The 26,746-nt window shown below is 53.7% G+C and overlaps 1 protein-coding gene across 1 annotated transcript in view; it reads left to right on the forward strand.

Annotated features, from left to right (window-relative positions):
* Positions 1–17,639, forward strand: part of GNB1L (G protein subunit beta 1 like) — a 63,381-nt gene extending 45,742 nt beyond the window's left edge. Inside the window, exons 5-7 of the mRNA XM_075534175.1 lie at positions 731–829; positions 4,522–4,737; positions 16,330–17,639. Coding sequence (XP_075390290.1) covers positions 731–829; positions 4,522–4,737; positions 16,330–16,581 — 567 coding nt within the window. The 3' untranslated portion in view covers positions 16,582–17,639. The remainder of the gene's footprint in view (positions 1–730; positions 830–4,521; positions 4,738–16,329) is intronic.
* The last annotated feature ends 9,107 nt before the right edge of the window (positions 17,640–26,746 follow it).

A 26,746-nucleotide genomic window follows, 5' to 3' on the forward strand; every position in this document is an offset into this window, starting at 1 on the left:
TTGAACAAGGCTGTCAGGAGACACCCTGGAAAGCGGCTCAGACAGGAGCCTTCACGTCTCCTGCATGCGTGGGCCACACAGGCATTCTTACTCCCCCAAAGGGTCACCGCTCTGTGTTCAAGGAAGCTGAGATGGGGACAGAGATAGGGAGGACCTCGATCCACGTGACCTCGGCTGTGCCGGGGAGAAGCTGTGTGTGGCACGCGCAAAGGGGCAACATAAACACTGTGAGCCCAGAGTGCTGTCAGTGGAGCCACAAAGGGCCGGGCAGGGACACGTCGGGACCCCTGCCATGTGTACCCTTTTTGGGTGACAGTGGGCCATGAGTGTCCCCCATGTGATTCCTAATGCCATCAGATCCACCCCGGAATGCTCAGAGCTCCTCACCAGGCAGACACGTGCTTGGGGAAGGGGCCATGGGGCCAGCCAGCTGGCTGGCCAGCCTAAGCCAAGCCTATTCTGAGGAGAGGGCGAGGGCGAGGGTGGGAGGTTGGGGCGGCTGCCAGGAGGGAATGCCGGTCACTCAGGAGCAGTGGGCGTTACGCAAGGGCCCCACAGCGCCCCAGCCCACGAGCCTGGGCAGCCTAATTAGAAGCCTGGCTCCCAGGCTCCTTCAGGGAACAGACAGAAACTCGCATCAGCCCTGGCTAATCGCCTTAAAAGTCTCTTGTTTGTATAGCACAGGCTCGACTTGGCGTCAGCCCAAGTCAACTTGTTTTCTTCCTGTCAGGTTGAGATTCTGGAGATGCCATCCAAGATGTCAGTGTGTACCCTGAAGCCAGAGGCGGGTGCCAAGCCGGGCATGCCCATGTGCCTGAAGCTGTGGCAGGTAGGACTGCGCGCGCTCAGGCCACGCCCTGCAGGCCTCCCCCCCCCCCCATGGCCCTGAGTCACGCTCGCCTGGGCGGATTGGCCGTCACACCAGTGGGGCGGTCACCCCTCTCCACTGCAGTGTTCCGCCTGCCTTGAGGGGATGGAGCCAGCCAAGGGTCCTTGTTACCCAGGAGGGGTCTCTCCACCTTGGGGGTCTGTGGATCCGACACTGCATCCAGCTGGGAGGGAAGTGTGCTGACCACCCCCGCGCACAGTCCTGCTGTTCTGGGGAATTCCATGGTATTACTGCCTTTCTGACATGAGAGTGGGCTTAGCATGTTAACCTTCCCTGCAGCCACTCAAGATTCCCACAGCTTGTCCTCGCCTCCATTCTCAGCTGTTCTTTCTGATGAGGGAAGGGTCAAAGGCGTTTCCTGGGCCTTCCACAGGAGCCAGGGGCCCAGGCGGGGACCACGGGGAACAGATACCCCGAAGGAGGCAGGTCTCAATTCTCGTAGGATGGATCTCAGCCTGGGAGGGGCCTCTTGGACCTACCCACCTCCACCCAGAGGCCCCTTGAGTCCCTGGGTGCGCCCAGAGAGGGGAGGCAGACAGCTTCCCAGAGGTCTCTGGGCCACTCTCCCTCTTCGAGGCCACTCCTGTTTGGGGTAGCAAAGGAGGAGAGGACTTGCTTTGTTCACTTAGAGAAAATTATGGGGAAGGAAATCGAGCCACCCGTGCCTTTTCCAGGGCCAGTGGGCTCCTGGAAGTAGACCAGGGATCAGCAGTCGTGTTGGGAGCGCCTGGTTACTGTACAGACTGGACCCCACCCCACCCCCTGCCCATTATGACTGTTCGCTAGGGGTTTCTTAGCCACTCAGTGCTGGCCTCAGGCCAGGCTGGGTCCCTTCTTTGAGCAGTTTGAAGATGGCCAGTGGGCAAAAAGACTCTCCTGTAGGGTGACCAGGGACTCTGCCCTGAGGGCTTTGTCTCCACCTCACTGAGAAGGGCTCTGCCGGCCTGCTCCTGGCACTGCCCCTCCTGCTGTGTTCTCACGAGAGCCCAAGGGGTGCTGGTCAGGTGGTCTGAGGAGTAGGGCCTTTAAGGAGGCTGGGGCATCCAAGGGCCACTGGCTGTCGAAACACAGCTCCTGCAATGGTAGGTCGGCCGCTGGGGTCAGGCCTTGGATGCCAGGCCTCAAGGCCCTTCCAGGAAGCAGGGAGGCTTTGTTGCAGAGAACACGGGCAGGCCGCCGCTCTGAGTGCCGAGTGCGGCTCTCTGGGAAAGGCTGTCCATTGCACAATCACGTAAGAATTCCAGCAGAAAAATGTGTAGAAATGGGATGTACAAACTTGTCAGGGTAATTAATACAGTTGACAGAAGGACAAATCACGTTTTGTTAGTTGACATGGCTCCAACGGCACGTTCTGCTCAGAAAAGGCCACGCTCGCTGGAAATGCTGCCTTTTCTTCCAGCCCAGGAGGCGCAAGCACTACGCGGGGGCTACGGTAGCTTTGTGGGAACACCCCAATCCTCTTGTTCTGCTTCCCCATCAGCTTTTCGAAGGCCCACCTCGCTTCTGTACCTGAGTAGTAGGGACAGAGTGACTGAGACTGGTTTATTCCCTCGTAGACACTTGGGTATATTTTCATTTGGTTCTCAAAACAGTTGATCCCATTTTATTCTGAAAGGGAGGAAACCAAGGGTTGAAGAGCTGCTTCACACAGTTGCCAGCACCAGCTCCCAGAAAAGGCCACAGGTTCTTGGGTCTTGGCATTTTGTGTGTGTGTGGCGGGGGGAGGGGATCTTGCGTGGAGCTGACGAGAAGAAATCGGCAGTTAAGAGGAGACATTGGTGATGCAGAGCCTCAAAGGGCCTCTCAGCCACAGAGCACTGCCCTGTCTAGTGGCCCTCACTTAGAGCCTGGTGGGACACGCATCCTGGGAGAGAAGCTGGGGGCTGGGGGGTGGCAGTGGGAGGCAGACTCAGGCTCCCTTGTGTGGTTGGCTGACCTCACCTTGGACTCCGACACCATGTCACTGAGGAGAGCTCTGTTCACCTGTGTGACTTACACGTAAGTGCCAGTGCACTGGGTCTGCACGGCACAGCTCCTCAGCATTCCTGTCCCACGCACCACAGATGGGCCCATCTCCATGCTGGAAATCACAGCCCCGGCCACTGGAAGCTCCCAGAGGAGACCCTGAGGCAGTGGTTCCTCGTGTGCACCCACACACCCCTCACCCCAGAAGTTTTCTGAGAATCTGAGTCTTCAAGGAGCCCTGGTGGTACGGTGGCTACTCACGGAGGTGCCAACTACAAGGTCCACAGTTCTAAACCACCAGCAGCTCCAAGGGGGAAAGTGAGGCTGTCTGCGCCTGTGAAGATTGACAGCCTCAGGAAGCTCACAGGGGCAGTTCTGCGCTGTCCTCTAGAATCTCTGGGTCACACCTCTTCCATGGCAGTGGGTTTGGGGATTTGAGAAACCTTACTCTGTAGCAACCCTGCCCTCATGTTTGCGTCTCAGGGGACCATCCTGTCTTCATCAAAGTTGGTTTGACGCCTCACTACTAGCTGAGCCCCATGCCCTCATCATGCCCCCTAGCCTGACTTCCTCGGGCTGTTTGAAGACACCACTCGTGCTCCCCTTAGCTGTACCCAAGCCTTCAGTTTCCCCCGACCACCTCGCCCAGCCGTCTCGGGTTTCTTCAGCACATGTTGCAACGCCACGAGAGGCGCTGTGTCTGGGCCCACAGGCCTCAGCGTGGCCGGGAAGGAGTGTGCCACACCCTAATTAACAGGAACCCTGTTAGCAGCAGGTGGGAGAGGGCACTGGGGTGTTCTTGGTCTGCATCCAGTGAAGCTCTCTTCCCAGCCCTGGCCTCACCCAGGGACCAGCCAGCAGGAGAGCTGGGACGTAGACTGATGACGGATGACATTGCCTGCCCCCAGGCTCCAGTGCGGACCGCTGCCTGCCAGAGGTGCGGGACAGGGTCCTGCAGGATCCAGAGGGACCAAGGCTCCCGGGACTCTGGGAGGTGGGGATTGTGCACGAACATCCCTGAAACCTGTGACACCAGAGACAGGCAGCAGAGAGTGGGAGGGGCCATTGGCGCCACATCCTGGCCAGTCCCTGAGGCTTCCTGGACACCCCCCCCCCACCCCGAGGAGCAGGCAATGAACACAGGGTGCTCTGGTGGGGGTGCCCATGGCTGTGCTGCTGTGTCCTGGAGCGGTTTCAGAGCCTGAAATGAATGAGGTGTCTGCCCGGGGTGCCGGGCCCTCTGACCCCAGCCCTCATCCATCACAATAGCTCAGGGCTGGCTGGAGCACAGCGCACACTCGTCAGCGCTGTGGCGGCTTGCAGGGGTGCTGGGGGGCTGCGGTGGCGACATTGACAAAGCACAGAAATGCCATTTTTCATGGCAATAGAGCTCACGATTTTTCCTCAGCCTGGCTGGCTGAGCCAGAGGGGCTGTGACGCTCCAGGCTGTGGGGCAGGGCTGAGAGGGTGGCCCATGCGGGGCCCTCAGATTCATGCTCCTCCTTCAGCCTCCTTCTGTGCCCCTGAGTGGAAGCGGGAGCTGCCTGTGAGGGGCTTTTCAGAGGGTATTGCACTGAGAGAGATGCTTGTCCAAGGGTGAAATCTTTCTGGGTCTTTCTAGCTTGAGGGCACGTGCTGAGCTTACTACCCATTCTTCTTCCCATCAGGCTGACTCCAGCTCTCGCCCTTGCCTGCTGGCCGGCTATGAGGATGGCTCTGTGGCCCTGTGGGATATCTCAGAGAGGAAGGTGTGCAGCCGCATGACCTGCCACCCGGAGCCTGTCATGGCCCTTGACTTTGACTCCCAGAAGGCCAGGGGCGTCTCGGGCTCTGCGGAGAAGGCGCTGGCCGTCTGGAGCCTGGATGAGCAGCAGGCCCTGAAGGTCAGTGCGGCAGACCCAGTGTCATTTATCCTGCTCTGCACTAACAGTCTGATAGGCTGAAAAAATATTTAGGCATGAAGAGGAGTTGTTGCAGATCCCCAGCTAATTAATCACCGGACGCGGGCGAGGCGGGTTGGTCCACAGGGCCTGCGCAGGAAGAGGGGCCGTGGGGCAGGCGAGGCCCGTTCACATGGTTTGGGTTTCTCCCAGATCCCGGGTTAACAGCAGTCACGTCTTGTCCATCTAGAGAACAAGCATGTCAGGTCCAGGAGTACCCAAGGCCATTTGTGGAAACTCAAAGGAATCTGGCAAATAAGGAATTGATTAATCAAAAAGAAGGCGGGGGTGGGGGGGAGGACCAGACCAGAAAACCCAAAGTGGAACTACGCCCATGAGTCACGCCCCCTGAGGCTGTCTGCGGGCTGCCCTGGAGGCTGTTGGGAGCAGATGCTTGGGACTGCCCAAACTTCCCCTGCCACCCCACCCTCCACCTTCTCGCTTGGCATGCCACTCCCCATACAGTGCTCGCCTGACTCTGGGTCCTGGGGGTGGGGGGCGGCGGGCATGATGGAGCCAGTGTTGGGGGATGGTGGTCTTCTGTTTAGGCCTGGCTCTGGTGAGCTCCTGGTGAGGCAGGTTGGGGAGGACGGAGTCTCAACCCACAGAAGATGAGGTGTTAGAGTGGGTTCTCTGCCTTCCGGCCCCCAGAAAGTGACCTGAATACAGACTGGCTTCTGAGGGTGAAGGAGGCTCCTGGGGGAGCTTAAAAAGAATGCCCAGTCTTGACCAGCTTCGTTAATGAGCCCGGGGGCGGGGGGTGGGGGGGCAAGTGTGCCTTCAGAGTGGCTGCCAGCAGAGCCAGTGGCAAGCCCCGCCTCCCGATGTCTCACATGGGCTTTCTTTCCTCTCCCTGGAGAGACACCTGCGCAGCTGAGCCCCAGGCCCTGGAGCTGCCCTCCTCCACCTGGAAGGCCAGCCTTCTACCCCGAAGGGTCACAGCCCTCAGCTTCACTAGCTCGGCCTGGGCACCCCCTGCCAGGAAAGGGACTGCCCTTTAATCAGCCAGGCCCATCTTGACTGGGAACGGCCAGCGTCCCTGAGCACAGGACTGGGCTGTGAGAAAGTCCAAAACTGCTACGAAGGGGCAGGGATGCTGACCTGGTGACCACGTGGCCGTCAGGACCCTGCAGGTGTAACCGTACTGAGTGAGCTCCACGCAGGGACAGCCAGGCCTAGGTGTGACTCAAGAGGCAGGGGCGTTGCAATGGGGGGCTCCAGAGAACATGGTACCCAAAAACCAAAGGCAGTCTAAAGGCTTGGGGCCACTGGAGCCTGTCTGAAGTGCTTGACAGAGGTGGAGCCAGAAGCAGGTCACTGGGCTGCCCTGCAAATGGAGATCAAGACCAGAACGAGGATTGTGGCAAGAAGTAACTGAGCCTGGCCTGGCTTCCCTGCTGTTACTCTCCCTGGACAGAAGCCCAGGGAGTGAGAGACAAGCCCAGCAGGGGCTGGAGGTGGGAGCTATGTGAGGACTCTGGCAGGTGGTCGCAGTCCAGGGAAGGTGGATCTCCACAGGCTTAGGTGACACACACCCCTGCAGGCTTGCTCCTCTGCTCCCAGGTCAGCCTGGGCAGGTACAGCAGCGAGCCCTCACTGTCTAAGAAGCCCTGGGGAGAAGGAGGCCTACAGCGCTGTCACTCATGGACCAAGCCCTGGATCTTAGGGAGCAGGCCCCACTTGGGGAGGTCACTGCGACCTCAGCAGTCATTGACGTGAGCATCCGTCTTGCATAGGGGGCTGGCCCAGGGGATTCCACAAGTGCTCCTGGAACCTGCAGAGATCAGGGAGTGGCCCCCTCTCTGGGGACCTCTGTCCTCACTGCGGGCTGGGCTTTGTTAGTCTGACCAATGCAGCTCTCCTCGGCATCCTCCTTGGGGCCCAACACCCCCCTCCCCCCACACCCACAACCACACAGGGTTCCTTTGCTGGCCTGGCCCAGTCCACTCGGCTTCCCTGAGCTTGTTTGGGAAACAGCTGCTGGAAGTTAAAACTTAAATTTATGGGGTGTGTCCTAGTCCCAAGCTGGTTTTACTGTATCGATGAATTTAAAAGTTAAAGCAGAAGGGGGACCAGGCACTGCAGAAGGAACGTGGTCGGCATGGTGTGTGGGTGTGTGTGTGGGGGGGGGGGGTTGCTCAGCAGGGGGCCTCTGCACCAGGGTCCACTTCAAAGGAGGGAAAAGCTTTCAAGATGGGGCAGGACAGGCTCCTTCCCTTCAGCGCCCTCCACAGCGGCAGTACAGGGCGGCAGCAGCCCTGGGGAGACCGGAAGGAGAGCCCAGCTGTCTGTTCTCCCGCTGAGGTTGGCCGCGAAGGCCCAGGAGGCCTCAGGCTCCCCGGAGCCCAGGCCTTGGCAAGGAAGCACTGCAGTCTGTTCTGTACTTTGCCAAGACAAGCACCCCAGAGCAGGTGAACCACCATGCTCGCTCACCGCTCACAGAGCATCAGCCACGAGCCACGGGCCTGAAGGCCCCACTGGTTCCTCTGTGCTCCCGTGCAGCCGCCTGCCTCCAACTTGTGGACCACGTGGACCCAGATGCGCCTCACCTTGTGTCCTCTCCCTGAAGTCTCTAATGAGGCCAAATCAATCTCCCCGGCGAGCGGGGAGCTGAGACACAGATGAGGTTTCCCTGCACCAGAGCATGGGTAATCGGAACCAGATGGCGCCCGTGTAGCTCCGTGCATTCCTACTACCTGAGGTCATGCCTGGAGAAAGCCACTTGGTGGCCAGAGATCTCCATCACAGGACCTGTGCACAGGGCAGAGCTGGTGTGGCAGCATGGAGGTGGTAGGGAGTGCTGGTCACCCTCAGCTGGATGACCCCCAGCTCGGGGGTCTGACCGTGGCCGGAGAGGCCACCATGACCCTTGGTAACATTGCTTGTGAGCTCGCCAGGCTCCGGCCTCAGCTGTCATCAGGCCCAGGTGGTGAGCAGACTCCTTCCCTTGCACACTTGGGGCAGTGCCTGCAAGCCTTAAAGAACGCCCTGATTTATAGCCTGTGGTATTTTTAGGCCTTTAAACAATAACGAGGCCCCACCCCACCCCAATAAGCCCTGAGCCAGGGAGGCAGGTTGACCAAGCTCGGTGCCGCTCGGGCTGCTTCTGTGACTCGCTCTGCCTGCCGACGTCCTGGGCCAGGCTCCCATCTGCACAACAGCAGTGACAGCCGCCTTCCCTGCTCCCCAGCTCTGCCCCGGGGCTGCGTCGAACATTATAGCTTCAAGGGAACAGAACGTTGCTCCTCCAGCCCCGCAAGCTTTGTGCCCCTCGCCCCCATGGTTCATGCCTCACACTGTCCAGGGAGCCCTCCCAGTCTCATACCAAGAGAAGTTCCTGAGCGACACGGACTTCTGGTAGTGCTAGCCCCTGGCTCCCAGCCCAGCACTTGCTCAGGTCTGCTCCCACCCACCACACTCTCTCCACTCCCTCGACATTCTCAAGGGTCCCTTCTCAGGAGCACTGACCCCCAGGACAAAGGTTTGTCTTCCTCCATCTGAGGTCACCCACTGCCAGGGGAAGCCCTGGGTAGTGCTATCCTGAAGCCAGTTTGGAAGTGTGGGGCGGCCGTGGAGGCCAGCACTCTTATTGCCAGGGCTTGGGCCCACTGTATCGCTCCCTTCCCAGCACAACCAAGCCCTCATGAAGGCTCATCCACAAAGGGCAACAGTGAACTAGACCCTCTGAGTGCCCAGGAGGGAATTGGCTTATACCACACCCTGTGGGAACCCAGGCCCACAACCCTCACCTTCCGGCACACCCTAGATGCCTCCCCCACCCCCACCCCACTGAGCATGTGAAGGGACTCTGTCTCCCTTTCCTCAGCCCCAGTGCCAGGTATGGCCCTAGCAGGACATAGGCTTAAGCTAACTCTCTTCCTCCTGGCAAGTGTTCTGGTGTTATGAATGTCACATATAGAGGGCTGAGCAGGTGACCTGCAGCAGGGCCCGGAGACTGCTTGGTTACATGAGACTCCCTGCAGCCAAAGGTGCCCCTCCAGAATTGACATGCCTGGGGATCACATTCGTGAGAGAAAGGGACTCCATGTGGTCCCAACCACTGGCTTCCCACCCTGGTGACTATAGCTTGGTGGCCCATCTAGCTTGGGAGGTGGGCCCGGACCCCAGCAGAGCCAGAAGACATTCACCCCTGCACCATGGCCCTGCTCCAGCGGCCTTCCTGCCCTCACGGCTCTTGTGAGCTGGGCTGTTGAGTGAACCTTCTGTGGTACCCCCAAGCTGACTCGCAGCCTGCCGCCGGGTCCTGTAGCCAGTCAGCCACCACCAACCCTGGGCTGCCTCAGCTCTGCTTGTCTGCAGGGGATGTCCCAGTGGGGAGAACGGGCTGAGCATTACGCTCTGCAGGTGACGGCTTCACCAACAGCCGTTACCAGCCTGGCAAGGTGACATGAAACTCGACGTGTGGTGCCCACCACACCTGCTCTTCCGGATGTGAAGGCACGCCTCTGGAAAATAGGTCGCCCCGCCGACTGTGAGTGAGTGCCGCATGCTTCCTCCAGTTGGCCAGGGGCCTGTAGAAGGTGCTTACAATGGATTTACCATGCAAAACAGGTTTTTAATAGTCGGCTTCAGACTTGTTTGTTCGAGCATTGAGGTTTTCTGTTCACCCACTTGACAAGTGAACACCGAGCCCCTGCTATGTACAAGGACGATTTTAGACGCTGGGATGCAGCAGGAAACCGAACATTCCTGCCTCTGGTGGAACATTCTAGAAGAGAGGACAGAACCCAGAAGGTGCTAGGGACATGCAGTGAAACAAAGTAAGGCATGACAACAAAGGACCACAGGGCAGCCCTGCACTGACAGGGCAGGGAGATTTGTGTCTGGGGAAGGTAAGGAGGGTCTCTCTGCAATGACGGGCGTGGGGACCGCCTCTGAGGGCGGGGGAAGTGCCTCGGTTGTCCCTTCAGTGACATGGTGGAGGAGTGTCTCTGAGGGAAGAGTGAGGCAGCTGCCTTGGGCAGAGAATTAGGCCTGAGCGCTTGGAAGTGCTTAGAGCAGAGCAGAGGAGTGGGCAGCGGGTGCTGGGGGCACAAGGGGACAGCAGGAAGCCTCAGGGTTTGGGGTGGAGAAGCCCGCTACACCACCCATCCCAAGATTGTGGGTGTGAGAAGAGACTGGTAAGAAGGCCACATGGAGGCTGGCTGTGGTGGTGACAGGAGGGCTATGATGCCCGTTTTGGGCAGGGCCTCACAGGTAGGTTCACTTTGTTAACTCTTCCTGGGCTCTGAAGAGGAACTGGGAGCATGCATGTGTACAGCTATGGTCTTCCTGGCGAGGTAAGTCGTTTTCATTATTGTCTGGGAAAGATTTTTTTTTTTGCCTGAAGGTCTATTTTGCCAACTGTTAATAAGGCCTTTTGGCCAAGGTTCGTTTTGCTATGTTGTTGTTCGTTTGCTTTTCGTAACTCTGATCTGACTAGTAGAACTCCTACACCATCAGGGGCATGTTACCATCGCCCCTCGGCTGCAATGCGGTGGCTCCTCTGCTCACCAGCTCGTCTTGGAACTCAGCCCTGCCAAGTCCACCCTGGAGCCAGGCCTCTAGAGGTGGCCAGTGGCAGAGACTGCCAGGTGTGGGAGGCTGGGCATCGGTGCTGCCTGGAGCCTGGGAAGATATGGACTGCTCTGGGGTCACCAGACCGCCGCACCGGAGGTCACGGGGAAGCCAGCCTCCAGGGACCTTGTCCTGTGGGGCTGGCCAAAAGGCATGGATCTATTTACTGTGTCTTGGGTTTCTGTTCAGTTCAAAATATTTTCTGTGTTCCCTTGTTATTCTTCATCTTGGGTCCAGAGGTACCTTAGAAATGCGCCTGTTAGTTTCCAATATTTGTTGACTTTTCTGGCTCAACTTCAGCTTAGTGTGCCTGCACGGTTCCAGTTAAGTGGAGATGTACTGAGCCTTGTTCCGGCGCCGCACAGCTCTCTCTTGATGAGCCTACCACGTGCACTTGAAAGACCATGTGTTGTGCAGTCATGGGCGGGGTGGCTGTCAGTGTCAATTAAGTCGACATGACTGGTGGTGTGGCCCAGGTCTTCAAGATCCTTTCAGAGTTTTCCATCTTGTCTTCGACCAGTTCCTGAGAGAGGCCTCCAGCTTCCAGCCATGACTGTGGGCCTGCCTCACTCATGAACGCTGAAGCTCTGCTACTAGGTGCAGAGATGCTTGGGAACAGGAGCCCTGGTGGCAGGCACCTGGCTAAAGCGCGCAGCTGCTAAGTTCGGTGGTTCAAACCCACCAGCAGCCCCGTGGGAGAAAGATGGGGCAAAGGTGTACAGCCCGGAAGCTCTGTGGGCCATGGCCTCGTTTCAGTGAGGAGCTCTTGGGTCATTTTGAGGTCGTTGGAATCTCTGGTAGCAGTCTGTCTTGGACTAACATTGTCACCGTGGCTTTCTGATGCTTGCTGTTTGCCTGGTGTATCAACCCCGTCTTTACCTTCCAGCCATCTTCCTATTCACAAAGTGCCTTTGTAGGCAGTGCGCACTTCTGCCTCGGTTTTGTGTCCTTTCCGAGGACCTCTTTCAGTGGGAATGTCTGCTCTGTGTCCATTTGTCGACTACTGGGACTAAGAGGCTCGGGATGCAGTCTGCCTCATCACTACTTGTTGTCCGCTGTAGCGTTGCTTTTGTCCCTCATGTGTTTCTTTCTCACCTTGAGTGTTAACTAAAATTTTCTTCGATTTCTTAAGAGGGCCTCCTCTATCATCTCCTCCCCCCCCCCCCCCCGCCTCGGCCAAGACGTTGCTCTCAAGCTAACAAAATGCAGGTTCAACTTCTCTGTGTAGGTCATTGTTGCCACACTTCCCACCTGCCACCACTTGCCATAGCTTCTGGTCCCGTCGGCTTCCCCTCAGGACAACCTCACCTGTAACACAATGAGCTGTTGCCCAATCTGGCACCATCCTGGCCTGTGTGTGCCATCTCAACCTGCTGTGTGCTGTCTCACCCTCACCAGCCCATGGCTTTGTCAAAGATGATGTCCTTCTTAGGCAATAGGACCCTCCTAGTGGTAACCTGTTGGGCTGCTAACCGCAAGGTCAGCAGTTCAAAACCACCAGCCACTACTTGGAGAACGATGGGACTTTCTATTCTCAGAAAGAGTTCCAGCTTTGGACCCGCAGGGGCAGGCCTCCCCATCCTGTGCTGTCACTGTGAGTCGGCATCGGCCCGATGGCAGTGAGTTTGGAATATGTGGAGTGGCATATCCAAAACAAGGATGTGGAAATTTCAGATTGGAAAATTGCCCTGGGCTAACTTTGGAAGTACATCACCAGCCTTTATTTCCCATCTATCCTCCATATTGGCAATGCCATTGAAACCTTCCCCTATGGTGACCCCGCCGGTATTTAAGATGCCAGTGGCAAAGTGCCTGGCATCATAGCAACCCACAAGCCACCACAGTGCAGCAAACCGACGGTCAGGTGGTGGGTGATAACCACCTATTGGTGGGATGCCGTTACCCGGCTCGCCGCCTCTGTTCTGCTGGAGTTACATCTGTTTGCACACATACAGGTTTCTCCCTGCACTGTGGCTAGTTTTACTTTAAATCCTCAGGTGCTTTTTCAAAATAGAGCTTAGAAGATATTTTTTTAAATGGAGTTTTATGAATTCCTGGAAGAAAGTGCAAGGGCCATGTGGACGGGCCTGTCTTCCGACAATGGGGGTCACAACGACACTCTGGACTCGAGTGTGGTGAGAGGCTCGCACAGCGCATTCTACTGTGTTGAAACGATCCGCTTGTAAGGTGCGTGAATTATGTCAGTAAGATTGTTTAAAAAATGTAAAGGTTTTTAAAAACACAAATTAAGCAAACAGGTGAGAACTCATAAAAATAAAACCTTTTCATCAGTAAAAGGCTTTACCAAAAAAGTGAAAAGACAGCGACCAACCGGGAGAATCTCTTCTGAGACCATTTAACCAGTCAGAATGGATGAACCAAAATACATGTAAAAGTTTGACGTCTTTACAACAAAAAGACAAATAATCATAAAATAGAGGATAATTTGGATAGTTATTTCACCAAAGAGAACAAGGAATGGCCACCAAACACAAGCAAATCTGGCCAGCAGACCGTTCACTTCAGAAAGGTGGGAATGAAAACTGCGGTCAGAGAACAGCTCCCTCCCTGGTGACATGGCTGTGTGTTGGGCTGCCATCCGCAGGGTCCGAACTTTGAAACCACCAGCCGCTCCTGAGGAAAAAGGTGGGCTCTCTACCCCCATTAACGACTACACTCTCGGAAACGCACAGGGGGCAGTTCTACCCTGTCCTTTCTGGTCGCGATGAGCTGGCACTGACTCGATGGCAGTGAGTTTGGTGTTTAGAGACCTTGGCAGTCATTCCCTTTCTGAACCCCTTGTGTCGTTGTTGTTGGCTGACACCGAGTCAGCCCCAATCCTTGGCAACTTGGTGGGCGGCAGAGCCGACTGCTCATAGGATTCTCTTGGCTGTGCTTTTTCCAGAAGCAGTTTGTCACGCCTTTCTTCTGCGGAACTATTGGGTGGATTTGAACCTCCAGCTTGTAGTTAAGCCAGCTCCAAACCACTAACCCCACGCAGACTCCCTGCGTCTCTTACACTTATCACAGATTCAGATTTAACTGTGAAGTCTAGTCCTGAAAACATTGTCTGTCTTCTGATTACTTTGTGCAGAAATCCAAGAGCAATCCTAAGGAATGCCAGGTGGGAGAGGGAAGAACACTGCTCTTGTCATTTACTCATGGTGGGGAGTCAGCTAATCTCACAAGAAGGATGGAGTTAACTTTTATATCCTTTGGTCACAAATGACAAAGCACGAGAAAACTCATGAACTTTAAAACACATCCCCAGGCATCAAAGAAGGAAAAAATCATATCATTGTGTGCTCTCGTTCCTTAAATGATTGCTGAGGACAAATGGGGGCATAAGCAAATGCGGTGAAGAAAGCTGATGGTGCCCGGCTATCAAAAACGATAGCATCGGGGTCTTAAAGGCTTGAAGATAAACAAGCAGCCATCTAGCACAGAAGCATCAAAGCCCACATGGAAGAAGCACACCAGCCTGTGTGGTCACAAGGTGTCAAAGGGATCAGGTATCAAACATCAAGAAACAAAAGTCACATCATCGTGAATGAGGGGGAGTGCAGAGTGGGGACCCAAAGGCCATTTGTGGGCAACTGGATATTCCCTTATAGAATGATCTCTCGAGAAGACGAGCCGGTCAGGGGACGGTGTAACAACGAAACATACAACTTTCCTCTAGTTCTTAAATGCTTCCTCCCCCCAACTATCATGATCCCAATTCTACCTTACAAATCCAGTTGGACTGGAGGATGTACACTGGTACAGATGGAAACTAGAAACAGGGAATACAGGACAGATGAACCCCTCAGGACCAGTGGCGATACCGGGAGGGTGGAGGGAAGGTGGGGTAGAAAGGGGAACTGATAACAAAGATCTACATATAACCTCCTCTCTCAAGTCCGGTCAGCAGAAAAGTGGGTGCCGAGACGTTGGACGGTGTAATATATGACAAAATAATGACGACTTGTGAATTTCCGAGGGTTCTTGAGGCTGGGGGAGCCAGGAGGGAGGGGGAAAAAATGAGCTGATGGCCAGGGGCTCGAGTGGAAAGCAGATGTTTTGAGAATGATGATGGCAACAAATGTGCAAATGTGTTTGACACAACCGAGGTATGTGTGGATAAGCGTTGTACGAGCCCCCAGTATAATGATTTAAAACAAGACAAACAAACCACATCCCATGTCTCTCTTGCTACCCTCCCATAGCTCTGTTAGTTACATAACCGGTTCTGTTGCCATAATCCCTGTATTGTTTTAGACCTAATCCTACAGGTAAGTGAATTCTGTGTTCTTTGCCAGATCGTTTGCTATAGTTCTCCAGTTATCTTGTATAAGACAGGACTTAATCTTCTAGTCCTCTTTCTTACATGTTCCAAGTGTTTGTCTGTTGTGTCTGTACTTGAGTGACAGTTGGACTGGGCATACAGTGTGGGGCCGTGCTTCCCTCCTCGGTCATTGTAGGCATCACCCCACTGTCTGCTAGCTGTGGGACATTCTGCGGCCTTCTTGGGGCTTAGATCATAAGACTTCAATTCTAGAAATTGAAACTAACTCTTTCTCTGTCTACCTCACCCCCCACCCGCCCCCAGAGTGGTCCAGTGAATGTTACAGCACCTCTGCCTGCCTTTAGTTTTCAGTCCACTCTAATTCTTTGTTCCCACTTTAATCTGCGCATTTGTTTCATCCTGCCTGTCTACACTGCCTTACCGTCTCTTTCCAGTTGACCTTCATGCCTTTGGGTTTTTCCTCCCACTTCTTTCCTGGGTGTGCCAGCCCGGATGATCTTCTCTGTGTTGCGCTGCTTTGGGCTCTTGTTTATGGACGTTGGTACTTATGCTTCCCTTTTTAGTTAACTCATGGTAAACTCCTTTGACGACTGCCCATCCCTTTTGCTTCTGAGAAGTGTTGACACTTTCCCCCCTCGTTTCTTCCATTTTCTTCCTCCTTTTTCTTTGTGTTCTTCCTGTACAAGTGAGTGCTCCTCAGCCGGGGATGCTGTTTAGAGATGCACCGCGATTGCAGAGTGCCTCTGTCAGTACCTGGGACAAAGTCGCCAAGCAGCCTGCCCTGCCTGAGGCATTCTGTAAAACCAGGAATTGCCTCAGCCACGATGGATGGCCTCTCGGGGAGCCTCCCCTGCGGCTGCCAGAGGCACATGCCAAACCAGAGGGCCGGGGCAGGAAGCTTTCTCATTCCCCAGGACTGGGTGAGTGCGCTTTCAGCCACCAGCGAGGCCAGCTCTGTAAGCTGCTCCGAGCAGGCGCAGACCCCTGCAGGAGTGACACTAGTACCTTCAGCCAGGTCAAGTAGACTTTGTGCCGCTTCCTGCAGCCATACCTCCCAGGGCGCTTACTCACCCGGCCCGAGCTTTCCTCTCTAGCTCCCTTGTCTTCCAGAGCATCGAGTGTCTGCCGTCTTCTGGTGGTCTCTAGCCCGCAGACTCCTATGCGCCAGGCCGGCTGCTGAGATGCCTCCAGAGGGTTGAGTAGTGTCTGCTGGCATGGAGCAGCAAGCTGGCGATGGTGCTTGCACCTGAGCTCCAGCAACAGTGTGTTCCCATGGTGAGGGACATCCAAAGGCGCTACTGCCTACCCTTCCTAAGGGCTCGAAACACCCTTCTTAAAGGGAACAGGCAAGGGAATCCGTCAGAACCGGCCCCAGACCCACACACCCGGGAAGCTCGCACAGCAGCCCTGCTGGCCATCAGAGGCACAGAGGAATTCCTCGATTTTTCTCTCAGAACCCAAGGATCTGGTCAAGAACAAAGCACAGACCACTTCCCGAGCCATGTCTGTACCTTGCCTGTGAGAGAATGGGCAAGCTCTGTAGGAGCCTGTATCGGTTATGGTGGGCCTGCATCTCCTTCCTGGACCATGATTGCCAGACGTCAGAGCCATGGATGGATGAGGATTTGAAGATCGTTTGCCTAATAGTTCCCCCTTCTGCTCTCTTGTAGGTGTGCAGAACGTACGAGCTCACCAATCCCGGCATTGCTGACATCGCCATCCGGCCAGACCGCAAGCTCCTGGCCACTGCAGGCTGGGACCACCGTGTCCGCCTGTTCCACTGGAGAACAATGAAGCCGCTGGCAGTGCTGGACTTCCACACCGCGGCCATCCACTGCGTGGCCTTTGCCGGTGATGGCTTGTTAGCTGCAGGTTCTGGGGACCAGCGCATCAGTGTCTGGTCACTCTACCGGCACACGTGACCCGAATGTGCTACCTGCTCACGACACACTGACGGGTGGGGTAGAACCTCCCGCATGGGCCTTGACTCGATCAGGTGGAAAACTGGACCTCCAGGACCTCGGGGGACCCTCAGACTGCAGTTGAGGACACAAAATTCTGACCTTCCTCACGAGGTTACCTTTCCTCTTGCACCATCCATTGTCCATCCAAATGTGATGCTGGAAGTTCCAAGAATAACTGGGTATCTTGGAGCTGTCACACCCACAAGGAGGTGGTTGGCTAGGGTTTGTGGTTGTTGCTAGCTCTGATACACTAGTGACAGGGCCCCAGGGAGAGCCATTTGCTTGGGCCCGGCAGCATGGCCAGAGGAAGTACATTTTACAATAAATGTTTACTCACATACCTGCAGGCTTGAAAGAGGAATTCTTCAAGGAGGTCTCACCTCATGCCCCTCCCCAAAGCCAAGAGCCACTCTCAGGGCCCCACTGCACACAGGGCCCATGGCCCTTCTCCATTTCTGATGCCGAGTGAGTGAGATGTGCGCAGTCCCAGGATCAGGCCACAGGCGCTGTAGCCCTGGAACATGATGCTTCCATGAACCCTCCCTCTAGAGCCAGCCACAGAGTAAATACTTGACCGCAGTGAAGGGACGACCTCGCCCTAGAGAAAGCGAGGCAGGAAGAGTGCTGACCAGGGAAGGCAGAGGCCCTTCGTGGTACCAGGCCAAGGCCAAAGGTGCCAGTGAAAGGACATGGCTAGCTCTTCCCCCCACAAAAGAGTCTCAGCGAATTCTGCCAACGGTCTCTTCAGGGCAAGCTCGGCTCCCACAATTTAGCACATAAAAATCCAGACCTCTACCTCATTAGTCAGTTACAAACCACTTCCACATTGTAGACATTTCTCAGAGCAGTGCTCCACGCCTGGTAACAAATTGTCCTCATTACCTAGCACTATTGTCACATAGATAACACAGAGCCAAGTAGATGGTTTTGAAAAACAAAAAATGTATCTTCTCATAGATCTGAGAGCTAAAATTCCAAATTAACTACAAGAAAAAAAATTTTTTTTAATAAAATAAAATAAAAGTCCAAATTGGAGTCTCAGCCATGTGTGCCCTGAGCCTGCCTTGAGTCCCTGATAGGTAGACACTGCCTTGCACCATGTGTGCATGAGAGTTCTGCCAGAGTGAAACAGCCCGCAGGGAGACACCGTTTTGCCCCCAGGCCCTTGTACGGATGGGTTACATTGTGTTGCGTCTACCAGGTTGTGCATCGCATTGCATTGCATTACACAAGGCCATTACAGTACAGAAACAGTCTGCTTTACTGAAAACTGACTCACGGAAGGGATTCAGCACATGGAGCCACTCCATAGCAGCAACTGGATTAGTGTTCAGTCACGCAACTGCTGATTATTGCAGCCAAATGGACACCGAACTGTTAGGCTGGGACGGGTGCACCTCCAGAGTGAGCAATAGGCGTGACGGGAGGGAGCCAATCACAGGCCACCTCACCGCAGCACTGTGGCTGTGCCACGATGTAAGCTAGGAATAAACCACCAGATCTGGAAGTACCCACGCAGCTCGCTCTCTGGCCAGTGGCCAGATCACAGCACTATTAAGGTCCCAACCTAGTAAGAGTGTCTGCAAAGTAAGGCCTTGATTGGAAAGGAACGGGATCCTCAAGATTGGATGGGGACATGCGGGCAAGACCCATTGAACCCCCAAACACTGTCACTCTTCCATGCCAGCAGAAGTGGCCCATGGCCCTGCCTAAAGAGGTTCACCCTCTGCCTTGAGAGCCTGTTTTTATCTCCAGGGCCATCCGACTGCCTTTCCCTGCCTCTAGCCCTGAACCTAGACTCCAGAAGAACCACATGATTTTCCCAGTTTATACCAACAGAAATTCAGTAACACGTGTGTCAGTAATAAGGCAGCAGAAACGAAGTTGGGTCAGACCAAATTTATTGAAATGAGTCAATTCAAGCAGAGATTCTGGACTCGGTGCTGTAGCTCCACAGGACTTTTAACTGGTTGGTTGGTTGGCTGGTTGGCTGGCTGGGTGAACCATGACCCCCAGTGTGGCCAGATGACAGAACCATCTTGGTACACAACAGCAGATGGCGTCCAAAGGCTAAGGGAGACTGGAGTGTTGGTGTGGATTCATCATGTCATACCTGCTTGGTCACCATGGGCAAAGGATACAGATGACACCTTCTGAGGACACATTGTGGACTCGGAGGGGAGCCCCAGCACGGCGCACCCTTCACGTCAGGAATGACAGGCTGCCATCACTGAAATGGGATTCCTAAGTGTAATGGAGATAATGAGACACACACCACCCTTGGGGAGTGGGGGCTGAGGATGGATGGGGCCACTGTCCGAGACAGCAGAGCAAAGCAGTAATCAGTAGCTGATGTGTGCAAACCTCTATGACATGGTCTGCTTAATCATGGAATCCCCGAAAGGAAATTGGGAAGCCGCCTCAGGGTCCTGGTGGCTCACTAGGTTGAGCATTGGATTGCTAAACCCAAGACTACAGCTTTGGACACCCTAAGGAGGCTGGCTCTCTCCTCACGTAGAACTGGAAGCTGAATTGGCTTGACCGTAGGTTGGGTTTGGGGTCAGGTATCTTCCAGCCATTCCCCAGGCCCTCTGTTGGGGCAAGTGCCACGCAATGCTTGTGTGGGCTGGGAAGGCAGCCCCACGTCCTAGCTCGTGGACCTCCTGGTGGCCTCTGAGAAGGTCCACAGTGAGTGCCCCGGATTCCACGTCCTGGACTCGACCCCAGGGCTCCAGAGCATATCCAGGGGCATTTCCTCATGGCTGACGATGGGGCGAGGGTAGCTGCTTGCGCTTTGGGATCTGCCCCACTTCACACAGAGCCATGACATCCGTGCGACGTCCACTGGGGTCCTGACATTCACGACAGGACACCCGAGTATTTGATGCTTCTACACAGACATCTGCTTGTGCCGGGCAGCGCTGCCAACCTAAGTGTGTTTTACAAGAAGTGTTAATTCGCTTACTTGCAGGCTGGAAGTAGGAGTTCTCCAAGGAGATCCGCCCTCGTTCCCACTCACTTGGTCAAAGCCAAGAGCCGCCCCTCAGCCCGCTGGGACAGGCCCGCAGGCACACACTACCTGGAGGAGATGGCACCGCTGTGCAGCCTGTCCCAGGGTGTCCCTCATCCAGCCATGGCACAGCCACACACCCACAAGTGCTGCGTGCGCCCATGCGAGTCCCTTTGTGGCCAGTCTTGGCAAGCGGGCCTGGCAGTGAGGGAGCACCATGAGGAAGAGGCTGGGGGTGCTGAGCGCCAAGGGGTGTGCCCAGAGCGACCAAAGCAGCCACATCGACAGACGGGAGTTGGAGGCAAGCATGCCTTGTTGGATACTTTGCACACCCTCCCAGCAGACCCAGGGTCACGGGCCCTGCCCACCTCCTGGCTCATGAGCAGCCTGGGGAGACTAGTTCTCCCAGCCCTGCAGTGTTTGCTCCAGGTTTGCACTGTGGCAACATTGTCTCTGCCATGGTCACAGTCTGCAGAAAGGGCTGAAGCTGACAGCCAGGGAGATAAGGGCCCCAGATAAATGGACGACACGTGGGCATGAGTTGCTCCATCCAGAATTTCCCAGGTGAGCTATGGCTTGTGGCCACCAGTGAGGCGTCTTGGGAGGCAGGGTGGGGAGAACGGCTGGAGGCCAGGCGCAGGACCTTGCAGCTGGCCCCAGCTCAGAAACAAGGCAGGCAGGAGATGGCCGACCCAAGGCATCCATAGTGTCCCAGGGACATCTTGTGGCCAAAGCTTGCATGCTGGGCGGAGAGGCTGGCTGCCTTGGCCCTTGAGGGAGCCTGTAGGTCTGGGGAACTCGACTCCTACTGGAGGCGGATTGGGGGGGGGTTGGGGGGCAAATGATTCCCATTCCCCAGGCTCGTCTCGAGGTTCCTAGAGCTTCATAGGTGAGAGATGGGAGGATGAGGACAGGCCCTGTGGTCACTCAGAGGAGCTGCCTGCACAGCAGCGGTTGCCCATGAGCCCTGTGTGCCTGTGACCTCAGTCAGTCAGCTGAGGGCGGAGGTGGCTCTGGCTTGCAGGGTTGGTTCTGGCTGATGTCCAGAGTAACCTACCCAAAAAGCCAATGTGGCCTCCGCGGCCGAGCAGAGGTGCCTCCAGCCAGGTCATGACACTGGAGTGAGCTGCAGAATCCGTCTCGGAAACCCACTGGGGCAGTTCTACTGTCCTGTAAGGTCGCCGTGAGTCTGAATTGACTCACTGGCGGTGAGTGGGGGTGGGGCTGGTGTTTGGTTTTGTAAGTCTATTGCCAAGCCTTTCTTGGGGGCTCGTCATGGGCCGGAAGCTCCCCTGAAAGCTGTCCAACGTCACAGCAGCACACAGGCTTCAGTGGCGGGTGCTGGCTGTGGTGAAGTGCTTTGGCCAAGGTCTGCTCTGTTAGATGGGCGAAGTCAACCCAAGACCCTCTGAGAAGCTCTTAACCACTCTGCCTCCTGGCACCTGGTGGGAATGTTGAGAGGACGCAGAGCCCCACAGGGCCCAGCTCCTCCTCGCCGGGTGGCAAAGGCTGCAGCAGGTGAGCAAGCATCCTCTCAGTTCATAGTCATAGGCCATCCTGGCAGACAGTTCCTCAGCGTGTCTACTCAAACGGAAAGACTTGTTGGGTGCCATCGAATCGATCCTGACTCCTCGTGACCCCCTGTATAAGAGAGTGAGGCTGCTTCAACTATGCCTCTGCTGCTCAGCATCTCTTAGAATGTTCTCATTGCTTATAACTGAAGAAAACACATCGGTATTTGGAGGTCAAGGCGCGGCATTCCCTGTGACGTTTGGTACTGACTTGGGAGGTGTCTTTACGCTAGGTTCTCTAAAAAGCAAAACCAGTGAAGCATACATAGGAATAGAGAGAGACTGGCCTCAAGGAAAGGGCTTGTTTTGGTTGTGCAGACTGGCAAGTTCCAAGTTCATGAGTCAGATGTCAGGCTGGAGGCTTCTGCTGCACGTAATGGCCCGGGATCAGCAGGTCAAGCGGTAGGCAGTCTGCTGGCTGCAGAGAAGAATGGTCCTACATCTAGCAGGGAAAATGTTAACTTTTGATTGAGTTGTCTGTCTTTTTATTTTAGAAGTTTAAGATATGTATTAAATACATGTGATGGTTAATCTATTAAATACATATACTACATGTATATTATCTATATGTACTATTGCATATTGAACCCTTAGTGGGTATATGAAAATGGTTGCTAGGGTATATGAAAATGGTTGAAATGAAAGTTTCCCAGTCTGTAGGCGCTCTTTTCACGTTGTTGATAGAGTCCTTTGATGAACAAAAGTATCAGGTTTTTATGAAGTTCCCGTTATCTGTCCCGACTCCTGGGATCAGCAGCAACATGGTAGGCTGCTGGCTCAAATGCCGAGAACTGGAGGTCAGGTGAGGAGCCAGAAGTAGCATGTAGATTCTCGCATTTTTGCAAAGCAAGTGAGCTTTTCCAGAACACACACACACAAATGGATTTTTTCCATGAACTTTTTGAGGCTCCTATTGGAAGCTGGCCCTACCCCTGAAGGGGTCACTTAGGTATGTACTGTTCACTTGTCTTACCTGAATTCCCAGGGAACAGGAGTCTAGGGTCTCTCAAGATTGCTTCCAAAGTCTCTGCAATCCCATTTCCCTGAAAGTAAGACATCCCCGAAAATAAGACCTACGTACAGTTTTGTCTCTTGCTGAAATATAAGGCACCCCTGAAAATTAGCCCCCACCCCAAAGCTACCGTAACTCTGGACTCTGGATCATAGCAGCAGGCGCTGCTGCGTGGCTCACTGTCAGCAGTCAGAGCACACAGGAAGTGAGAGGTCTCTTAATAAAACAATAAATGTGTAGCGTATTCTTCATGGAAAAATAGCCTTATTTCCCCTGAAAATAAGACCTAGCACATCTTTGGGAGCAAAAATTAATATAAGACACTGTCTTATTTTCAGGGAAACGGTAGGGCTGGATCCTCTCCAGCCTCCAAGGTAGTGGGAAGACTCCTGCCTGCACGGACTCTAGGACAGGCCCCAGCTCATCCAGAGCCCCTGCCATGGCCCCCTCCATGGCAATGTCAAAGCAGTCACGCTGACGACTGGTGCCCGTGGGCAGAGGAACCAGCAAGTGCCCCTTCCCACCAGCGTGGCTCCCCCTCTGAGATGCATAGGGACAGAGAGGGCCCAGCAGGAAGGTGGTGGTCCCTTACCAGCCTCTGCCATGGTCAGGACCTCCCCCAGAAACCTGTCTCCAGGGCTAACCCGGAAGACCTCACCTCTAACCTACAAGGCAGTAGGAGACTTACTCCACCCAGCCACGTAGGCAGACTCCTCCTCATTCCCGCCCCGCACACCCTACCCAGCTCTGCTAAGAACCCCACCCCCCCAGGTTCTGTAGGGTAGGCACATTCATAATTCCCCATCGGGCCTGTCCCACCCTGGGTTTCACAGACAGGACACCAGGCAGCGCCGCCTTGCCAGTGCAGGCATCAGGAGTCATCTGGTGCCCTGAGCTGATCCAGAGAGCCTTGTCTGGCAGAGCGTCAGGGCAGCGCAGCCCTATGTGTTGACGTCTGGAGCAAGTCTTTACACCCCTGGTCCTCCCACCCTGGGAATGAGTGACACCCAGTTGAGTGGTTCCCACCTGCGTCTGTGCCAAGAAGCCGCCCAACACCCTCTGCACAAAGGAACTGTTTGCACAGAGGAAAACATTCCTTCAGGGGGTGCTTTAGAAAATGCCTTAGACTCAACTAGCTAGAACTTCATGCGGAATCCCCAGGGTGCAAACAAGAAGCCAGCCCAGGCGAGACTCAAGGAGAGCTTGCTGTGCACCTGTGCTGTGGGGCACAGGCTGCCCATGACTCCCAGCACTGCTGGCCGCCAGGGGACCACAGCTGCTCTGACTCCCTGGGGGGGCGGGGGGGGGACTTAGACTCCTATGGGATGCTTGGAACTGCACTTCCCAGCTCCCCATTTCTGTGAGTAATCTCAGCTTTTGTGCTGGGGGCTCAGCAGGTCAAGACCCCTCCTAGGCTCTTAACTTTTCCAGTTCCATGAGCCCCAGCTCTGCCTTCACACAGGGGTGTGTGTGTGTGTGTGTGTGTGTGTGTGTGTGTGTGTGTGTGTGTGTAAAATAGACCAAGGGACTTCAAAAAGATAGTGGGAAAACTCTGTAATATTTTCTTTTTTAACTTATTTTTAAAATTTAAAATAAAAACTCTTCATTATGATTTAGGTGAAAGTCGGTAGAGAAGATCATCAATTTCACATTCAACATTTGATAGACATTTCATTTCAACCCATCCAGTTCCAGTATGAATGTTTTTTTTCTCAGTATGGTAGGATTTACTTTTGTAAAAAAAAAAAAAGTATGTTGGCAAATGTTAAGAGACTACACTCACATTTTAAGTATTGTAACACAAAACATTCGACATTAAATACTGATCTCCATACACAACTTGGATTTAGGTATTCAGCATTATCTATTTTGCTGGAATGACCTTCTGAAGTTTTGTCAAAGTTTATGGCATATACGATCTCCCACCAAAATATTTTTTTAAAAATTAGGGGCTCATATAACTCTGTTATATTTTCATTCCATTTCTCCATCAACTTTTTAAAGTCCACTCTGACCCAACAAAACATTCAGCAGTTCAGCCATGTCGGCATTCAGTAACATTCTACCCCTCCGTCATCTCAATATCATTTTATTGGGGCTCTTACAACAGCTCTTACAACAATCCATACATCACTTGTATCAAGCACATCTGTACCTATGTTGCCATCATCATTTTCAAAGCATTTTCTTTCTGCTTGCGCCCTTGGGATCAGCTCCTCTTTTTCCCTCCCTCCCCCACCCTCATGAACCCTTGATAATTTATAAATTATTATTTTCTTATTCTACACCATCTGCTGTCTCCCTTCACCCATGCTTCTGTGGCTCATCCCCCTGGGGGTGGGGTTATATGTCCATCTTTGCTATCAGTTTCCCATTTCTCCCCCTTCTTCCCCCCGCCTTCCCCCTACCCTCATGGTATTGCTACTCCCATTACCGTTCTGGAGGGGTTTATCTGTCCTGGACTCCATGTGTCAAGAGCTCTTATCTGTACCTGTGTCCATGCTCCGGTCTAGCCAGATTTCTAAGGTAAAACTGGGGTCATGATAGTGGCGGGGGTGGGGGAAGCATTAAAGAACTAGAGGAATGTTGTGTGTTTGTCAATGATATGCTGCACCATGACTAACTTGGCCCTTCCTTGTGACTCTTCTGTGGGGAGGATGTCCAGTTGTCTACAGATAGGCTTTGGGTCTCCACGCTGACCCCCCTCGATCACATCAATATAATTGCTTTGGGTCTTCTGATGCCTCTTACCTGATCCCGTCAACACCCCATGATCACACAGGCTGATGTGCTTCTTCTATGGACTGTAAATATTTTTATGTTCGTTTTTTAAGACTGTAACTTTTAAAAAATTTTAATCATTTTTATTGGGGGCTCATACAATTCTTATCACAAGACTGTAACTCTGTATGAGAGTAGAAAATCTCCTTTTCCCTCTGAGTGGCTAGTGGTTTCAAACTGCTTACCTGGTGTTGAGCAGCCCAACCCATAACCACTACACCACCAGGGCTCCTGAGTGTTCGCAAAGACAATGAACAAACGTGGAGAATGAGCAAAGCGGTCTTGGTAGGAGTGGCGCCAGATGCTCCTGGAAGCGCGGATGGGAGACTTTGTCACACGGACTTTGGACATGTGATCATGCTGCTTGGTAAAGTAGAGGGGCCGTGAGAAAAAGAGGAAGACCCTCAAGGTGATGGATTGGCCCAAGGGCTGCAACCACAGACTCAAACATAGAATGGTGAGCGGCCATCTAAGACACAACTATCGGTCTTTACTCATCTGGAGCCAAAGAAAAAGAAGGAAGCTGAAGACGCAAAGAGAAAAGCTAGTCGACAGCACAGATTCTCTGCCCAAACTATAGCTTCATCTGCCCTGAGACCAGAGGAACTAGATGATGCCCCGCTCCCCGAGAAAAAGTTCTGATCAGGACTGCACTAGCTGGATCCTGATAGAAGAGGGCGGGGTTGTAGAATATAATTTCAAACTCCTAAAAATAAAGTGACAACCAGGCCGAGTGGCCCAGTTGAGACTGGATGACTCTCCAAAATGATTGCCTGAGATGCTCTTTAAACCTTAGGCCCAAACGAACCCAAGGTCACCTCATGGCTCATGAACAAATCAGCTCAAAAAATCATTTCATCCATAAGCACTATGCTTCTTCAGTGGGGGGACCCCACGTGAAACTATGGTCAACAATGATTTTGAGACCAAAGAATGAGAATATAAGGAGCAGGGAAACTAGATGAATAGAAATCAATCTGAAGAGAAATGCCCAGAAGGCCAACAATGCTGTGATACAAGAAATTGTTGCACACAAACCTGAACTGCTTCACCCAAAACAGAAAATATTATAAAAAAATAATATTCAAAAATAACAAGGAAAAAATAAACAAGGAGTACTGTATATACTCATGTATAAGCTGAGTTTCTCAGCACATTTTATGCAGTTTTTGCGGTAAAATTAGGTGCCTCCGTGGATATTTGGGTCGGCTATACCAGAGTGTACACAGTATTTGTTTCTCCTTACGATCCATTTAAATTTGTTCTGGTTTTTAATATCTTTTCCCTTTCTGATAAAGGATTTTATGTGTTGTACTTCGTCGTGGCTATTAGTTGTGTGCGTGTGTTTAAGTGTTTTTCTGTCTATGAAATCCAGGATCAGTAAATCCATAGCGACAATAACTGGATTCATGGCTCCCGGGGGGCTGGCAGGGGAGGTTGTGGGTAGGTGGGAAACGGGAGCTCATAACAATGAGCCCAGTAATGAAGACAATGTTCTGAAACGGTTTGTGGTGATGACTGTACAACTCTTCCTGGTGTGGTTGATCTATTAAATTGTGTGCTATGTGAATTGTGTGCCGATAAAACTGTTGGGGAACAAAAGGCAGTGAGTATAGATAAGTGAGCTGCCCAGAAATGGCAGAGAGCGAGGCTGGGTGGGACCAGTGGTCACCCATTGTCATGGAACAGCAGTGCAGAAAGGTCCAGGGCTAGAGCCCTCAGCAGTGGTCGAGCTAGGGAACAACACCC

The sequence above is a fragment of the Tenrec ecaudatus genome, chromosome 16, assembly GCF_050624435.1.
Source record: "Tenrec ecaudatus isolate mTenEca1 chromosome 16, mTenEca1.hap1, whole genome shotgun sequence".
NCBI classification, from domain to species: Eukaryota; Metazoa; Chordata; class Mammalia; order Afrosoricida; family Tenrecidae; genus Tenrec; species Tenrec ecaudatus.